This window comes from Pseudopodoces humilis, chromosome 2 (genome assembly GCF_049639895.1).
Source record: "Pseudopodoces humilis isolate 2021_Gansu_Grassland_sample_001 chromosome 2, ASM4963989v1, whole genome shotgun sequence".
NCBI classification, from domain to species: domain Eukaryota; kingdom Metazoa; phylum Chordata; class Aves; order Passeriformes; family Paridae; genus Pseudopodoces; species Pseudopodoces humilis.
In genome coordinates, this window is record NC_142201.1 from 65779804 (window position 1) to 65799634 (window position 19831).

General features: G+C 35.2%; 1 protein-coding gene across 8 annotated transcripts in view; it reads right to left on the reverse strand.

Moving 5' to 3' along the window:
- The window catches only part of NBEA (neurobeachin), a 460815-nt gene that overhangs the window by 154308 nt on the left and 286676 nt on the right, over window positions 1–19831 (reverse strand). For 6 of the 8 annotated variants that reach the window (XM_088067905.1, XM_088067892.1, XM_088067894.1 and 3 more), the window contains one exon: window positions 9926–10069. In XM_088067905.1, the coding sequence (XP_087924031.1) occupies window positions 9926–10069 (144 nt within the window). Of the gene's footprint in view, window positions 1–4087; window positions 4159–6758; window positions 6798–9925; window positions 10070–19831 lie in introns of those variants that run through there. The other 2 variants (XM_088067902.1, XM_088067897.1) reach the window with 2 other exon arrangements.

Here is a 19831-nt window from a genome sequence, read left to right on the forward strand (position 1 = left end):
TACTCTGAAAAATATTTCAACCAATTAACATCTAATATAACACATGCAGTGCCAAGTAAATAACAAGTAAACAAGGTAAGATTCCTAAACAATTTACAGAATTTAGTCTTTGTTCCCATTGTCATCATAAATCTGATTCAAACTGCCCTTTAAAAGTATTTCTGCAGTAAATATATTGAACTTACATGAGGATGGCTGCCTCCAATTTGTTCTCCGCTATAGCAAATACTTAAAGGCAGTAATTTCACTCAAGCCAAGGCCCTTATAAGAATGTACATATACAGCTCCCTTTACACATCACTTTCAACAGTTTCATTAAAGATAATTTGCATAACTTTTTAAATGCAAAAACCAGAATCTAATTCTAAATATGACTATAATCTTGGTTTTCTCTTCCATCACTGAATAATATCCCACATTCAATTCCCCTGTTTTCAGAGCTATCCAAGCTTATTTTGTTGGCTTTTTACTCCTGCACAATCATATGTTTCATATTGTGAGAGAAGGACTGATTTTTTTTTGTTTGTTTAAATGTCATAGCCAGTGTGGATACGCCCTGATATTCAAGATTTTCCCCACTTTCCCCCTTTCCTCCATAAAGCATGTAGCACTATTACTACTAACATCAAAGATCAACTTAAGTGGTCTTTTTCAACAATGACTAAACAATTACAGCAACTCAATTCTCTTAAGTGGTTGACATAACAGCAATCAAATGTGTTTGATTAAAAAGAAAATGTAAATAAAAACAGTCTTACATATTATAACTGTGAATAAAATAATAAGAAAGAAATACATAGTTTTGATGAGATTGTGAAAATAGTGCTCCTTGAGAAGAAAAAAAAAATTTTGTCTCAAACATATATACTCACCTATATATTTGAATTAAGTGACATATGCACTTTCACAGGTAAGTTATTATTATTTTAATTCTATACCTTCCTGTTCTCATTAAAAGAAAAATATAAAATAGTACTTCTTCCTGAGAGAAAACATGCCTCCCAACATTCTTAGGAATTGTTATTTCTTTATATTGTTCCTAGTGTCATAGAAAGCAACAACTTAATAGAACAGTTAGAGAATATGCAAAGACAAACTCAACATGAAACCAAAGTCAGAGTTACTGAACCACTGAAGGTCCCATGGAGCGATTAGCTGTGTGTCTGACAGCCTAAAGTAACTCAGAAAAGCAACATTTTCCCCCTTTTGCAGGTAAAGTCAGATTTATTCTGTGGCATGCAAGAAAACTTTTGAACTGCACTGACGTTCCAAATGGCTTACATGGCTTTAGAATTTTTCCAGAACGTGTCCAAGCGCCAACCTGCCAGGTGATCAGGTATTAATAATAGTCAAGACTCCCCTTAATGATTTACACCTGGCTAGACATGTAAATATTTGGGATAGGGACCTCACTACTGCAATGCACACATTTGCCACTTCAAAATTAGATTCATACAGTGTGCCTGAAGCTATACCTTGGAAGAACTGAGTAAATTAAGATGGTTTAGAAACTTAAGAACTTGATTGTTAAGCAGTGCACCCAGATGTGAGTATTCACTGATGCAGTAAGATCTGCACTAGCTCCCTCCTCATTCTCAGGTAAAACTTAAAGACACTTTTCAACCTAGAAAAAATTAAGTGATGCTGAGCATGCCCACATAAGTAACAATTTTTCTCTCTGAGAGAGTCACTATAGCTAGCTATTTAATAAAAAAGTAACAGAAAAAAATACACCTTAGAAAAGCATATTTAATGTCCAAAAGAAGAATGTATTTGGTTTTCATTTAAAGAAGAAAGGAGCAAGCACAGAGAGAAGCCTGCTATAATGGTATACCACTGAAACAAGAATTTGAGCTAATGAGTCAGGAACACAAGGGATCAAATCCCAGATGCCAGTCTGAGAAAACCAGATTTGACAGGTATCTTACACAGTCCAGTTTGTGTACCTTGTCATGCCCATAGGGCTCAATTGATTAGAAATTTAAGGAAATAAGCCCTTCAGCTTTCATTCCTTCCTGTCTCCATTATGGAAAAGCTCTTCAGATAAACTGTAAGTCTTTTATTTCTTGAGACCAGAGTGAACAGAAATATTATGTTGATATAGCTCACGATATTTTAAAGTTCACTTATATGGATTGTAACTCCTATATCTGTGTGGGAATAAAGACAAAAGTTGTTGGATCAGCATATAACTTGACAGGTATGTTTGGAAAAATCACCTGAGGTGCAACAGTTGTTAACTTCAAAATTTTCTGAAAATATGAGTATCTCTAAACAACACCAGAACCAACTCTAGTGCAACAGTGTCTACTAGTTGACTGCATGTATTGTAGTCCAACAGTTAGGGTAATTCAGAAGACTCTTCCACAAAGATCTTCTGGTACCTACTGAAAGGAGAAGTGATGTGGCAGGCTCTGTCGTTCAGGCTTTTTTCCTTAACAACCTGATTCCGTTTCTGGAATTTTATTGCTTCTCAAGTCTTTACTTCTGTTTAAAAGTTTGTTCAAAATGGCTTCCAGGTTGAGAAGTCACAAAGACAGAGACTGACAGAGGGTGCTTACATAAATCTTGTTTCTTCAGAAAGCCAAGCTAAAAGCGTGGGATGAGGCTGCCTCTAGTACAATTTGTGGTTAATTAAACCAACACTAACCAAAATGTCTTCTTGACTGATCTTTCAATTTGCTTCTGTAACACCAGAGGAAGAAAAGAAAGGCAAAAAAAGGTCCAGTCCAAAGGTCAATGAAAGTGCTTAGCTTAAACATATGACCCACCAACTAATCCATGGTGGATCAGTCCCAATACATTCCTATGAAGAATAAATGGATTTTTGCATGGCAACCAACTGCATAGTGAGGATGAAATAAGGTGCAAAATGGTGGTTTCCTTATGTCTAGGTCTGTTTTTCTGCAGTCTCCTATATATCAGGTAGCTCATCAACTTGACCTTTGATGAATTAACCAGTTCCATCCAGGCTGTGGCACCTCAGGAAAAGGGAGAAGCTACAGACCTGTGAAGTCATAGCCTCCACTGTAGTCTAGTTTTGCAGCCTTAGAAATTTCAAATAAAAAGAATTTTGCAGGTTATGGAAAAAAATTAAATAGACTGGTATCAGTGGGCAGTAACAACGCATGAAGCACTCTCAGAACCACTCAAATACAATCCAATAGAGTTTGAACAGATTTAATTTTAAAGCTTGGAAAGCAGGAAATCTGGCTGCCATTTTAAAAGCTGAAGATGCTCAGACTTAGAGTGGGTGTACCAAGGTACAAAGAGAAGAGCTTCTCAAAGCTGTGCTTAGGAGCACTATCATATGTGAGTGACAACCACCTTATAAAATATCAAGCTATTTTGGATAGTAATATGGAAAAAATTATTAGAATGAACACTGAGCTGTCTAAAAATAGTATGTTATAGAAACTGTGTGCCTTTTTCAGTGTGAAAGCCAACTACGTATCAAAAGTATAATTGTTTTCAGTTTATGTCTGAATCTATACTCCAAATTAAACTCATACAAATATGTTTTTCTTTTTTATACTTAGACTCGAGGATCAAAATCGGAACACATGAAAAACAGAAACTACAGAAATCTGGCATTAAATTTCCATGTTTGGAAGTAAAAGGCTTATGTGGTTACGTATCTATCACAAAATGGGAAATGGAATCACTCTTCTTCCACATGCCTGTTGCTTTCCCAGACAAGGAACTGCCCCAATGAAATTCCTATCTTGAACGCTAATTTGCAATAATAATGAAGTTTGAAAGGAAAAAAAACTACTTAGTAGCACATTCTGAATTCAGTGAGGAGTTTCTATTCTGAAGCTTGAAAAACTAAGAGATATTAAGACTTTTTTGTATTTTCTATTGAAACTTTTATATTTGTTACTTAACTGACTTATTTGTATGCAGTACACATACATACTTTCTTAAAGGAAAAAAGCATAAAGTATGTCAAAGCTTAAGGTACCTTAGCCACCTCCAGACAGAGAGAAAAAGAAAGTAACAGAAAGTGTAAGAGAGAGAAGAGAGAGATAAACTGGGAAGGAAAGAAAGAAGGATGGAAGCAAGCAAGGAAGCTAATAACAACCACCTCTGGCTCTGGAAGTATCAGAGGTACAAGCTGTTAGAGGCTGAGAGAGAGGTATCGGGAAGCACCACTGTGTACTTGCTACAGTCCTTGCTGGGTTTCTCTCGTGGTTGCTGCTTTCTCCCTCTGGGCCACTCCAGACCATCAGAGCCACTGGTGTGTGGATGGCAACTGCTGCAGGAGAAGGAGAGAATGTGATGGACAACAGGGCTCTTCCAGCCCCACGGGAGAGGACACACCAGGGCAGAAAGAGGAGGGTTGGAGAGGGAAGATGAGATCACCCTTGGAACCACTGTTGGGCCTTGTTCTCCCAGAGGGAGAAGGATGAAGATGATTCCTTTCCTCTACCCCTAAACCTCCTGAGCAGGCTGTGGTCACTGCTGGAGACAATAGCAATGCTATTTGGTTCTTTCTTTCAATCCATTACTCTAACAGCAGATAATGCAACAAAAATTTCTCTGGTTGGCCTCAAACAAATTATTTTTATATGCCTGAAAAATATAATAATTTAAAAATCTGCCTTCTCAATAGAGGCTCAAGTTTGTGTTATTTTATTTATTTATTTTTTAATCAAGAAAATCTACTGTTTGTCTGTTTTGTCTGTTAACAAAAGCAATAGAAATAATACTACATATATTATTAACATTTTGAGAATGGCAACAGAAGTAAACTCAAAAAATATATTCCTTTACTCCTTAGGAATAGGCAAGAAAAAGTTTCAAACAGTTTTGCTTACTGGAGATTGTCTACACTGGTCAACTCTGATAAAGAAAATTCCCTGTCAGACTTTGGCCAAAAGAAATGTTACCATAACTCAAAATGTATGTGTACAAATATGAAATGAATATTACATGTCTTAAGATGAGTCAAAAATATATAAGTTTTCCATAAAAAATACTTATTTTGCAAATTTTTTTGTGGCTTTAGATGCAGTTCCTTGATGTATTAGTGTTTTAAATGCTGCATCTGGTTCTCTGCAGGACTTCAAAATAATTTCAGAAATGTAAATGAGCTGTTTGTTAAAATCTAGAATAGAAAATTTCCCCATGGGCTAAATTATTTATCTTTTTTTAAAGTTTTTTTTTGTACTGATGTACAACTTTAATTGTAACTCTATGTAGTACAACTTTTGGCACTATTCCAATTTCCTCTAGTGACAGCATCAAATATTTTTTTCATTTGGAAATCAGTCAAAATTATGATTTCTGTTAGTTTGTCTGAAATGAGACAAAAGGCTTATATTGCATAGGCCACAAAACAGACGTTGAAAATGTTTGGTTGCCTCCAGTTTTGTCTGGACATCAAACAGATGACCTGGAAGTTAAAGGTCTTATATCTCATTAATAATAATACAAGCTGTCAAATCCCCCTGACCTAGTGTGTTCCTTAGCACAGGGCAGTAAGTCAATACACTCAGCACAATCCCAAGAAGTCTGGAGAGAAGGCTTTTCACATTTAGTCCTCAAGCCAGTGTGGACTCACTACTCATGCTGGCTCAGATGGAAGATCAGCTCTTGTTTATCAGTAATACTGCTGCTTTCTAGAAATATTTCTACTCTGAAGTTCAAAGTTGCTAAAAGTTATGGCAGTGCTGGGATGCTGCATCTGTCTCAAAATTCCTGACCCGTTTGCACTGGGGGGAAGGCTCCTCCAACCTCAAGGCAGACATCCAAGAAGAAGGGAAGATTCTGTAGTGAAGGTTATGATACAACAAGACTAAAATTCATTAAAGGCAGTTAGTGGCTTTCCTTGTGTTTATTTGGATGAGTTGCTCAATCTCCTCATATAACAGAGTAAATAACATGTATTTATTCTTGCAAGAGTGTTGTGAGGCTGTAATTCACTATGGCTGATGAGGAAGTCAGGTTCTGAGTTGATTGAGCCCACGCAAGTAACCAGATGCCTGCCAAAGCCCTTTGTCTTCCTAAAATAGCTCAAAGCATCATATCCTCCTATTTTTATTTCCTTTCTTTCTTTCTAGAAAATACTCTTTTAGAGAGTAGCAAAAGATTCCATCAAGGATCCCTTGCTTAGCTGGGGTATATTTGCAGCTGTCACCAGCTCTATGACAAAAGAGATGAAGTGTGCTCCAGTTAAGAACATGTATCTTTCAAAAATGTCATTAAGGCTAAATTCTGCTCTCAAACACACACAAACAAGTCTCAGCAAGCGAAATGCATCTTCACAACAAAGAGAAAAGAACGTCTTCCTAAAATATAGAATTCATAAAACCTGGGTAGATCAACATTTATTTTATTTTTTTAATGACCTATTTTAATGCAAGATCAGTGCTCTAAAAAAATACCAAAAAACAACCCAAACAACAAACTTTGTTGAAAGAAAACCGCATATCTACTCGACAATATCTCCCTGTAAAAATGCAAGCTTATAATATTAGAACACACCCACATATTTTTCATTTCGAAACAATCACCTTCAAAGCAGGAGGCAAACTGTTAGCAAATTTATATTTCCAGGATCTTAAGAGAAAAGGTAAGTATTTAAGAGCCCTACTGTAGCATTAGGAAATAAAAATGGATAAGGACAAGAGTTAGTAATATCAAGTCACTACAGTGGATTTGATTGTATTATCCAGAAATTCACAATATATTAGGAAACTGTTAAAATTGACTGGGCTATCTCAATCATTAGTTCTAACAGAGATATGACTTGCCTCTTGAAGTGAACAGTCTTGGAAGAAAAGGAGCTAAAACTGAAACAGAAACATGTAAAATATTTTAATACATAAATGCTAAAACGAGAACAAGGTCTTTTGCTAACTTATACTGTAAGACAGTTTCAATACTGCTTTTGTTAAAAATTGTGATGCAAACTTTTAAGTCATAATCCTAAGACCATAATAACATGGAATCAGATTTTTATATTTTATTAAAATGTTATTTAATATAATGAAATCCGACCAACTGCAATTGCACCATATGGAATACTAAGATTATATAATAAAAATATTCAGGCTATAATTATTTATAAATTCTCCATCCCATATGCAATTTATCAAAGTGAACTTTACATTGATTTGTGCCACATGGTTGATGAAAAACTATAAAGAGTCTCTGGAACAAAAGGTATGTACAGATAACTTAGTATGAACAATCTCAATCTGTTTCAAACTTTCATTTTTTTTCAGTTTTAAGTTCACAAATCAAAATATTGTATTATTTATATCCTCTTAGTTAAAAATTTTCTAAAACCCAAGTCCTCATCTGTTTAAAATGTGCCTTAGTTTCATGGAATAAACAAGGCTAAATTGTTTTAGTTAAATGTGGACAATCTTAAATCAATTGAAACCTAGTTTATAAAGATTTCATTTAATTCCTATCTCTTACTGAGACAATCCAAAGCATTGTAAATCAGGTTTGAATTGATTTAAGCTTTAAAGTTAAATTGGAGGCATATCTGAATATAGAAATTCCTATGTGTCATTTCACTGTGAGCAGTAACTAGATATAAATGATGCTGTGCTATACCATAACCAGTCAGATCTCTAAGATTTCTAGATCATGTCTACTAAATGTACATAACTCTTTAGAATTAGACAAGAACAGACAGTGTGGCTTTATTTGGACCTGCTCTTCAGAGCCATCAGAGATTGTTCAAACCTCTTTAGGCAAAAACCCCACCTTCTTTGCCTACTGCTTTTCCTGATTTTAGTTGCTGGACTCAAGTTTCAGAGCCACATTCTATATACTGAAAACTAGGAAAAACAGTGATATCATTGTATGTGAAATCATACAAAATCAGCAGCTAAAGAGAGGTTATCGTGGGATTCAGGGGGTTTTTACCAATGCATAATTTACAGAAGTTGTATATACTGTATGTGATCATTAACTCTCAACATCAGCACCAAAGATGAGTGAGAGTTGAGTAGCAAAGGCTGCAGTTAATCTAATAGTAAAACTGATACAGTGGAGCGTGGGTTCTTTTTGAGAAGCTCACAGGTTTTGGTACCATATGGCACCATTATCACATCACCTCACCACACTTGGAAGAAGTTTGCTTGCTCTGTTAGCATTGATAGGGAACACAAGGGCATCCTGTCAATATTTCAAGAGTTTTTTGGGGTTTTTTTTTCACTATTATTTCTGCTTTTGCAATACTGACAATATCTCGCAGTTTACAAATGGTAAAAGCAAAGGACTAGAATTACTGTGCCATGTCCTGAGGGATCAAGGGATGCCATCAAGCTGCAATCTTGAGTAAAAGGATAAACTGCACATTAATTCTTAAGGACACATTGAAATACTAGGTTTCTGCAGAGGGATGTAGCTATAGGAATAGTATTGCATCACTGTGTTTGAACGAAATGTCAGTGTTGTGGCAGAGAAGAACTTCATATCTGACTGAGAATTTCCAGACTGGGTAAGAATTTATCCTGTCCACTTTGCAGTTTTAATCAACATTTCAATTCAAATGCATATTTCAGGCTCTAAACAGCCTTTTAATCTCCTGCATGCATATTTAGTTGGAAGCACTGTTCTTAGCTATAAGAACTTAGCCAAAGCAGTACAGAGTTTTCCTTCTAAAAGAAAGGGACATTGATCAAATTTTCCCACTCATGGTCCTGCTTGATGCACTACTGTGTTACCTTTATACAACAGTGTCTCAGCAGCAGTTAGCTGCTGATTGAGAAAGCAAGCAGAGCGACATATTAACTAAGATAATCATATACTGATGCTTGCTCCCAAATAAAAGCATCTATTCCCCCCTCTCTGCTCTGCTCTAGTTCGAAAGCATGAGGCTAACTTCCATGTAAAGAGTTGTTGGAGGGGTTTTTGCCTTTTCATTTTTTAATGTTTTTTTGATTGTTTTGCTTTTTATTTTTTTAACCATCTATTTATGATCTTATCCTTGCTACCGATTTTCACTATGGTATCAGAATAAAGTGCAGGAGCACTTAGAAATTCAGTTATGCAGAAAAAACCATGACATCACAAAACTCTCCTTTTGTGAAGTAGTTTAATAAAGATATGCCTAAGTAGATCAATCTGAAAAATTTCATACTGCATGTCATACTTCTCAGTTTTATCCCATCTGAGAGGAGAGTGCATTTTCAACTTTCAACATGCCTGTTTTTCTAGACTACCCAGGAAAGGTAGCATCACCTCTAGGACAGAGCTGTAACAGAACCTGCTAGAAGACAGATGAAACAGATCTCACTGCATTCCTTCACCCAGGCAAGGACCAGAAGGGCTCTCTTGTGCATATTTACGGAGGGTTCACTCCCAGCTCATATGCTAACTCCCAAAGTTCATAGCTTGGTTACAGCTTCATTCTCTCTCTTAGTCCTTGCTTGCAACAGGCAACTTTTTCTCTCACTGTCACAGATGGGTTGAGATACTGCAGATCCCCCTTAACTCCATCACTGAGAGAACTAGGCGCCAGCAGGAGGGCAGGTGTCTCTGCACAAGCTGCGTGGCACTTGGGATCAGGCACAAACACACTCTGACTCACAAAACCCTGACTTGTGGAATGAGTCCGCATTTACATTTTAACACAGAAAAAAAAATGAAAAAGAAAAGTTTCGCATTCATATTTTTCAACAAGCCACCCTCACTAATAAAAGCACTTGAGGTGTTTCTATTTCTCACATCTCTGCTCAATAGGCAATAGTCACATCTGTGCAATAGGCAAATGCTTTGTAATCACTGCCCATACCTCACGGAAGTAGAGAGGAAGCAATAAAATCTGAAATACAAAGAATCTGTTCATTCTGTGATTGTATGCTGAGCTGTCAATATCAAGACATTAACTGCAAAGGTTAAGAACTAACAAGCTTAAAAGAGCCTTTTGACTCTTAGTTCTAATGAAAAGTATAATTACCTGCAAGGTTATCAATCTCTTTTTCTTGGAGCAGGCTAACAGCATCATCATCTCCCTCCAGCATAAGCTCTGTTTCTGCATTCTGATTCACCACAGCTTGACTTCGGAAAGTTTTCTTTGACTTCACTACATCCTCTTCAGTGCCTAAAAAAAAGTTACAAATGTTGTGAATTTACCTGAATAACATTTTAAAGTTAAAATAATTACAGCCAAGTAGTAAAAACATTACAGTATAAATACTTTTTATCAAAAAAAGGACCATTTTTTAAAACTTTACCAAGGTTTACAAAATATGGAGCACTATTCTGTTCTCTGTCCTGTCCTGAACAAAATACAAACTTTTCCACAAAGACTCTCCTGGTTTTAATAATTGCTATTTACTTTGTGTTCAATGTTGTTCCATTAGTTTTCCACCTGCAACAAATTCAGCAGGAATTTCTTTTGGGTTCCTGGTGCCCTGACTCTGACTGACCTGAGAGCACAAGCTACCTACTCTAAATAAATAAGCTGCTTTCAGGAATCAAAATCTCTCAGGATTTTTATCTTTTCAGATAGGAGGGATAGGATGATGAAGTAGGAGGTGGTTTATCTCTGATACATGGTAGCAACCAGGTAGGCTATGCAGAGATTCAGAAAAGACTGAAAAAAAAGACAAGCATGGTGAGGGAACTTCAGTGCACATCTGTGTGTGTGTTTTTAAGCAACACAATAAAAATGGCAGTACATGGATATGTGCCAGTTACCCAAAGGTTTTCATGGATAATTTTCATTTTTCTTGACTACAGTTGGATTTTTCTATTCAACCTGATAGTTCCTTATGGCAGGAAATTTAACTTAATGCATTTTGGAAATATCTTACTGAAACTTGCCTGATTTTATTCTTATGATGTAAAAAATAAATCCAAGTGTGGTCAAACGACAGAATCATAATTAGGTTTTATAAGTACCTTTCATGTTACTGTTGTGACCTCCTAATAGTATTTCTTTCTTAGCTGGGAAGAGGTAATAAGTTTTATTTTCAGTACTATGGACTGAATGTAGCCTCAGGCAAGAAAGATTTCTATTTTTTTTCTTAAACAGAAAACCTTGCATCTTCACCTTGGACCATACAAGACCTGGGCATCTCCACTTCTGTCAAGAAATAAACCCCCTAAACTATCTCTCTTTTTTGTAGGATAATTTGGAAATTTGCTTCCTACTAAGCTACAGAATGAGTGTGAAAATAGGCAAAACTATACACATGTGGATTTTGTTTGTCTTCCACAGTGCTTGAACTTAAACAGGATAAAAACTATTATGGCAGATGTAAAATACTGTGGTAAAACCCAATAAGGCTCATGGCCCCTAGTAATACAGGACAACTAAGAGGAATATAGTAAGCAGACAGGTTGGTGAAGATAGATACATGGAATGGAATTGATGTATCAGGCAGTTTTGTTATTACAAGCAGTTGGGAAGACGTTATGATTTTACCTCCTACTCTTATGATTAGTTAGAGTCTTTTAATTAGTTTGTGCACAGGAGAGTCACAACACACAAATAAAAATGCTGGAGGCACATCTTTCTGTGGGTGTGTTTACGCTGTTTGAAGATCACTGCTAACATGCCACTTCATCACAGGCTGAGATAACTCATGTTTTACATGGCCTAACATTAACCTTTTGGATACTATTGCTATTATCTCAATTGCTATTTCTGAAACTACGTTCTGAAACTCTAAAAAGGTGAAGAGAAACAAGTAAGCAAAACTCCATTTTTTTTTACCAAGCTCAAAATTAGGGACTTGTTTGCTGTTAGGACCATTCTGATAGCGATTAAGACAGTGCTGCTGTATTTTAATATGCTGTGTTTTGCTGTGTTCAATTACTAGGCTCTGATCATTACTTCACTTGCATAGGTTTCTACTTAATTCAACTAACTAAAATTATTTGCCCAATTTAAGACTGGTTCATTTAACTGATTGTTGGAAAAGTTTTCAATATTAGCACAAGTGTTGGATTTTTTTTTTTTTTTGTTGGTTGGTTGGTTTGTATTTTTTTTTCTTTCTTACTCACAAAAAGAAACAAGAATGGTTGGAGTTAGGAAGAAACCTCAAAATGTAACGTGCTGTAACAGATTTTCAGTTTCATTACATCAGAATTGTTTTGCATATTAAATCAGTAGGTCAGGATCTTAATACACTTCTGTTTACAGCAAGGGAGCTGAGCATCATTTGACACAAATAGTAACTCCTGTTGTGAAACATGTGACACTAGAGGAGAGCAGGCCTGAGATGAACTAACATGGTGAAAGAAGAAAGCTTCAAAACACCGTTCTCTTCCTTTTTGGTAGCTCTAATAAGTTTTATGTAAATTTCTGAGCTTTATAAAATGTGATAATCTTCAAATTAACTAATTAAAAAGTACTAATCTGGAGTAAGAGTCAATCATTTCTGCAGTAACTAAGTAATTAATGACAATTCTATACAATTATTTATGCATGAAAATATATTCTTAAACTTACCAGAAAGAAAGTCCCAAACTCCAAATTATTACTAACATTTAAACTACATCCAAAGAACTTGAAATTTAGGGCATTTGAAATCCCTTGTGGTGAGTGTACCAGATTACAGAAATATTGCCAGACACAGGTGTAAGAAACATGGCAGAGTATAAGGCATTAAATTAGTTTGGCAAATTTGGAGCTTAGCAACAACACAAATATATATAAAATCCATTCCAGTTTATAATATTAAAAATACATTTATGTCTATGAAATATAATAAATAGTCCTTCTTTGTCCTGATGGAAAAAAAAACCCCTCTGGTTTGGCTGATGTTAAAATTTATCACTCTGTTGAGTGCACCTTAGTTTTGCTGTACTGTACCAAACATCTATCTAAATGAAAGTGTACAGGACCTGGAGTTGCCCTTCAATCACTATATCCTTTATGAATTAGAGTTCCATTTATCAAAATTACAGCAAGAAGAGTAAGGTCTCACAGGGCTGTCTCATTACAAGGCTTGTAAACACTGTCCTTACAAAGAAATGGTTTAACACCTAACAAATCAAAAACTGATTTGGAATAGAATTTATTTGAGATCATCTATCTTCGGAAGACGTGCTGTACTGAGTGCACTTCGTGGCCTTTCTACCCATTCATCAAGAAATTAACAAGCTAATACCACAGACCACCAGATCTCCTTGGATCCTGAAATGTGAAATATGTTCAAAACAGATCTGTCACAGATGTTATATTTTTATATTTCAAGACGACTTCAAAAAGGTTTTAAAACAAGAGAAACTCTCTATATAAGAGAAAGAAGAAAAACAACTTTAAAACCAGACAACAAACTGAATAAGAAATTATATTACATAAACCTATGTCTATTATTGTTAACAGTGATATAAAAAGGAGAAATGAATAAATGAATATTTGATATCTCAGGGTGTTGGAAAAAAAATCAAAACTCAATTTTGTTTTCAAAGCTTCAACAAAATTACTGTTAAATTAAATCTATGGCCAGATGTTACATTTCAAAATTTTTAGCACACAAAGAGTCTTTGTTTTAAAGACACAAAATGAAATTGTATTAAGTCTAATTAGAATAGGTTTCAAATCCATTAAAACAAGAAAAAATAAAACAAAACTAGATGTCATTTCAAGACAGCAATGTTGTGACACCAGAGGGCACAGAACTAGAACTGGCAGATGCTATCAGTTCTTGTCCTTATCAAGTTCCTTCTTAAGGGATATTTTAAGGAATAGACTTAAGGGATAGACTGGGATTTGGAAAGGAGCCTTGAAGCAAGCAGCTAAGTATTTCTTAAAACTAGCTTTTGCAAATTTTGAAGGCAGTAAATCACTCAGATTGCACTAAAGTCCAGCTGAATTTGGTGACTTGCTTTCTTGAAACTTAAAGGCTCTGTCTTAAACATATTTCAAAAGGCACAGGACTAGATAAGCTGTTAAAAAAATCCTTCTTTCATTACATCTGTTAGATTATTTTGGTAAATCTGCATGCTACAAACTGTCTTTCTACTGTAATTTCACGAAAACTGAAAACCCTTTAAACTGAAACTCTTTTAAAATAAATCAAAGAAACCCACCAATGGCCCTCTACAAAACCTCAATATCCATGGGAAGGTGTGTATTTTATATGTCTGAAAGACTGTATGAACTGCACAGTAAACTTGTTCAGTACTGCCAATAATATACTAATCTCTCTTCTAGTAGCATTAATTTTCCTTAAACAGAAACTATTAAGCAGTCAAAAAAACCCCAGACAAACAAAAAAACAAACAAAAAAACCCAAAACAAAATCCCAAACAAACAAACAAAACCCCAAAAGAGCCACAAAAACCATTACCACAGTCCCTCAAAACCCAATAATTTCCCTAATTAGAGCAGGAGAATCTCATGTCAATTTTCAGATACAGCCAATAGAAGTATTTAATATACTTCATGAAACAAGGGTGGGTGGGGTGGGTGTTTTTATTATGTTATCTGAATTTTTGAGTCTCTATTTTCAACTAAATCAATTAATTCCCTACTGGGTTCTATAGGTCACAACAGATTCTAGGGATGCAATCTACATTTCAAAGACACTGTAAGCGTCCAGATCCACAAAAACTGTCCATAAATAAAATTTTAAAATTATCAGCACAAACACATATTATTGATTTAATTATTGATAAAATAATATGATAAATATTATTGATTTAATTAATGTTTATGTACTTATTTTAGTAAAAATTAAACTAATTACTATTATTTAGCAATGTGAACACAACAAGGGAGTTTCTAGATCTCTCTTCTATTCATTTACTATATATCTGAATATAGTGTTTTATATTTTTTTCTTTCTGTATTTAGTAAAAAATGAGGTTAAAGACATGGTTATTTTTAAGAAAAGTTTGCTTGGTAATACTGTAGCCAACAAAAGGACACTACTGCTTCTTATAAAGTTGTTTCCACAGTTTACTTCAACGAATTACCGATAAGGCAATTTATGTAGTGAGTGCTCTTTGATCTTTGAAGAGAGATGGCAGAATGGAAAGTTAACCTCATTTTAATGTTACCTAAATATTCTGACAGGAAATTCTAATGTTTCCAAACATCTGGAAATCTGCTTCATGGGATGGTGTTCTTCTTTTCTATAAGAAACCTTTCTCATATACTGTCTTTTACAGTTTTATGTGGCTTCTAAAGGAGCATTTGACATACGTAAAGTCTGTTCTCTTTACAGTAAAATGCTGCATTTAATTAAAAGCTCTCTTTTATAGTGGCTAAAGTGGAGTTTTTGTGAAGCTTAGCTCTCCTCAGAAAGTTTTAAGGGTAAATTTGCTTCTTGCTCCTTACATATCTTACTGTGTGTACTGTTCTGCAGAACACTGATTTTCTTGCTAAATTTTCATCACATAAGGTAGTTACCACTACTTTATTAAAGAAAGAAATTCAGAATTAGCTCCTCACAGGAGGCTACCTGACAGTTCATGATGTGAACCATGAAATTGTATCACAGGTGAAATATAATTTATCAACAGAGTTTGGAAGAACAAAGCATTTTCTTGAGAGAGATTTTTTTCTTTATTGCACAAACTAAGTTTTACAGGAAGAACCAATCTTATTTATGGGCAAAATTAAAATGTACCACCACTATCTACATTTTTTGTTCGTTCAACACTAATAATACTTGAAAATACTTAGAAAAAGAGATTTGCTAGATAATCTGTCTTCCTGCTTTATGTATTCTAACACACATAAAGCTTTCATTGCTAATCTTCAGTAACTTGATTAGGGCCTGGTACCCTCGCAGTGGTCACAGTTACGGAGAGCAGCTGCCTGGGAGTCTGGAAACCGACCTCTACAAAATCCACTGAGATGAAATCATCGACATGGTGACCACTCTATCTCAGCCTAGTATCTTCCTGCAGGACTACGGAGCCAGCCTTCCTCGGGCTGCCCTCACTCCATGGGAAACATGTACCAGCTATCCCCGGGTCTGCTAAAGTGACTGAATTTTTGGCTTTGCCTAGCAGCCCAACGCTGGCACGCCACAGCCAACTGCAATAAGCTGTCCCCACCTGTGCCTGCTGAGGTTGTTATTTAAATTGCAATGTTTTTCTGGAACGAGCAGCTTTGACTGGTGTATAATTTAGTTTCCCCAGAGAATCAGAGAAGTGACTGTTAATAACGAAAGGCTGGTTTTAATAGATTTAATAAAAACCAGAGAAATCTAAATCACATTTTCATTATTAGGGATCTTTGAAGAAATGAGGAAAAAAAACCTATGAAAATTGCATAGAAATTAAAAATTGCATATATTTGTATTGGAAATTTCTTCCACTAAAAGTAAAACCAAATAACATTTTTGTTTTCTATAATGGATAAATACCTGAAAATGTAATCATAGACATTCAATCAACTTTTCTCTAATTTTTATACGTAATGTCTGATCTAATGATCATCTTCATATTTGTAAATAAATACTTAACTGCTTTGTATGTTTTCACTTTTCATATTCTCAGATGTTTTGCACTGTAAAACAAGACTGACAGACTATGCAATGAAGATTGAGAATACAGGCAAGGCCAAAATAAACATGTTTCTCAGATGAGGCTGAGTGCTTTAAAAAAAATAAATACTTGTAGTCAAAATGTTTTATATTAATAAAAAGGGTCTCTCATAAAAATAAAGGTTAAAGTACCACGTTGGGTACTCTTTTTTCCTTTGGTTCCCAGATAGGAAATCTGAGATTCAGAGCGGCCATGAAATTTATTTTTAGAAGTTATCAAGACTGTCATGTATGTATTTGAGATTTCAGGATTTCTGAGCGTATGAGAGGGATCCTGCACTGATTCAGCACCGACCGTAAACAGCCAGTGGGTGACAGAGTCAGATATTCCCAGTCCAGCAAATGTTCCAACACATTTCAGGATCCTGAAAGGCAGTCCCCATTCTGACTGGAACTGGAGGAAGTGCCTCTAATGGGAACTAACAGTCAAATGTTTATATTTGGATTAAGATGTCGTTTGCCACTGTAACTTGTACACAGAGGAATGGATTCATATTTCATGACTGACAACCTTTACAAATCCCTGATAGTTTGAAGGGCAGCATCTTGGCATATACTGTAGTTTGATAAATGGCAGAAAGAAACCAAATTCTTCTCTGGATAATTTCAACAAGCAAAGACGATATACAAGAAAAATAATTAAGAGCGATAAAATTTTCCTAGGTGTGTTTCTAGCCATTTTAAAAAAGTACAGTAATAGCTGAGAGGAAAATATCTGCATCACACCAACAGTTATTGCTCAGTGGAAAGGACATCAAGGACACTTGCAAGTAAGAGAATTGGATCAATATTAACGCGATTTTCATTTCATGCTTCCCCAACTCCAGTAAGCTGACAATATACTCTGATTATGTGAACTGCCTCTGAGTAACATAGAAAAGGTTATTAGAGCAAGAGGTGGAAATGGAATGCACTTTTTATATTGACAGGTCTGCTAATAGAGTGTACTGATTTTCAAAGCCATGCAATGTGTTTTCACAATTTGGTTTTGACAGCAAAAAGGAATTTCATTTATTCTTAATTCAAGGCATTCACATGTAAGCAAACGTTCCTTAAGACAGGCCACTGAAGAGGGTAACCAAACTATTCCAATAGAAATATTTAATTAATAAGGCAAGAAACAAAAGGTGATTGAATTTCAATATGTATGACACGATAATGAAACAATGAAATACATTCCCTAAATGAGGCATTCTATGCTTTTGACATAGCATCTGATAAAATCTTTTTAAGATGACATAAAAGTGAAAAATGTGCCTATGTCTCATCTTAATCATGAGGCCTGGATTATGTCTGGAAAGTTTTAGATTAGTTCCTAAGTGCACATTCCCTAGGAAAAAACATGTTCTGACTATCTGCTTGCAGACCCAAAAGCCAAGATCAATGTTGTCAGACTTCGAAACTGGCCCAATCCATACTAAGGAAATGCATCCACATATGCTGCCCTTAATTTTGTTTCCTGTTCACAAAAAAAAAAAAAAAGGAAAAAAAAAAGAAAAATCTGATTGAAAAGGCTAACAGTGATAAAGCCTTGGAAAGAAATGAAATGCTCTTTGGAAATACAAACACTTGATAATGCAGAGACACGGAAGAAATGGCATGGCATTTCATGTAATTCCATGAAAAGAAAGTGGTAACCCTTCTATGACAGGGGTTTGGAACTACATTATCTTTAAGATCCCTTTCTACTCCAATCACTCTATTATTCTATGAAATGTGATTTTACAACCCAAACCAGGGTATTCTATCCCAACATTTCTAACTCTTACCTAATATTTAAAAGTTAGAGTCTCCAAACTGGTCAAAAGCTAATTTTTTTTTTTTTAAAAAATGCATACTACACATCTGCAAGATTTTAATTCCCCCTTTCTGTGGCTAGGAGTGATTATGTCTTTGCTAGAAGGCAATTTCGCCCCTCATCACTTAAGCTTTTGCTCTCAGATCCAAAAAAGATTGGTTCTTTGGAAACAGCCACTGTACAGAGATGTAATAGGACAGCTAAAAAAAATTTATTCTCTAACGTAGGTAATAAATGTGTAAGGAAGTAAGTTTAAAATTTTTTAGAGTAGCTATCATAATTCCAGCAGTTATGCAACCATTTCAATTTCTATCAAGACTACTTATTTACAGAAGAAAGCTTCAACAGCTCATGATCAGTGCTTTGAGAGACCCATTTGCCAACATATCTGAAATTACTTTATCTTTCTGGAATGGTAATCTTTTCAAGTGAAACTCTTCTCTTCTGAGGCATACATAAAACAATCTTATGCAGTCTTTACACAGACAAAAATTCCCTAAACATGACATAATGTCACATAACATAATGTTTCTTTAAAGGACTGTCAATGTTATATACAAATAATAAATCTGTCAATATAAAAATGTCATTAGAACATCTAGATTTACTTTCTAGATTCCCACTGCTTCAGTGTGCTGCACTATGGTTTTTATCTGTCCAAATGCAATTTTTTCCTTATGTAGACTCCCTCTTCTTCAGAACTGGTTTACATACTTTCACTCAGCAGCTAATGCAACTGGTGGGAAGAATTGCTTCTATTTCAGCATAGATCAATGCCTACAGCAACACCAGACAAAGGGCAGCACCCACAGGATATGCACATTTGTGAGGCTTCATTGTGGCTCTAACACTGGGATATTTGTGTTTAAATCTTAGAGCTGCTAAGGGACTACACTCTAGCAGCAGCAGACAGACCTTCTGTTTGGGCCAGGCCGCTGTAAATACATAAGCTCCTTCAAGCTAGTAATTATATAGCAATTGCAGTTATCTATCCAAGTTATCTATCCAGATAGCAATTATTTATCAAATTAAAATCAAAGCTTTGATATTTTCTTGATTTGGAACAGAATTTTACTCAACAGAATTTTACTCCATACTTTTTGTGTTTGTTTGTTGTCGTTTTTTATTAAGATTATTTTTTTAACTATTACTTCTTTTTTAATTTTTTTAAAAACAAAAATAGCTGAAGTTATAGAACCTCTTTGTTTCATGCAGACCAGGGGATGAAGAGTGAAAGAGAAGTGGCACACAAGATATGAGAGATACAGCAGATTCTGAGGGTCTATCATTAAAACAGCTCAATGAGATAACTGAAATGGGTGAACAGTAATCACTGTCCCAGGTAGAAGGCCTGAGTAAGTATAAAGAAGAGCTAACCCACAGAAATCTTAGCAGCAGTCAGCAGTAAAGAAAAAAGGAGAGCAGTACTTTATTTCACTTTCTATTAAGCTGCCATGTGGGGACTGGGATATCTTTCATTCTGCTTCACAAATATTACAAGAGAGCACAAACCTTGCTGGGATACTTATAAAATTTCTATGCTTATGATAAA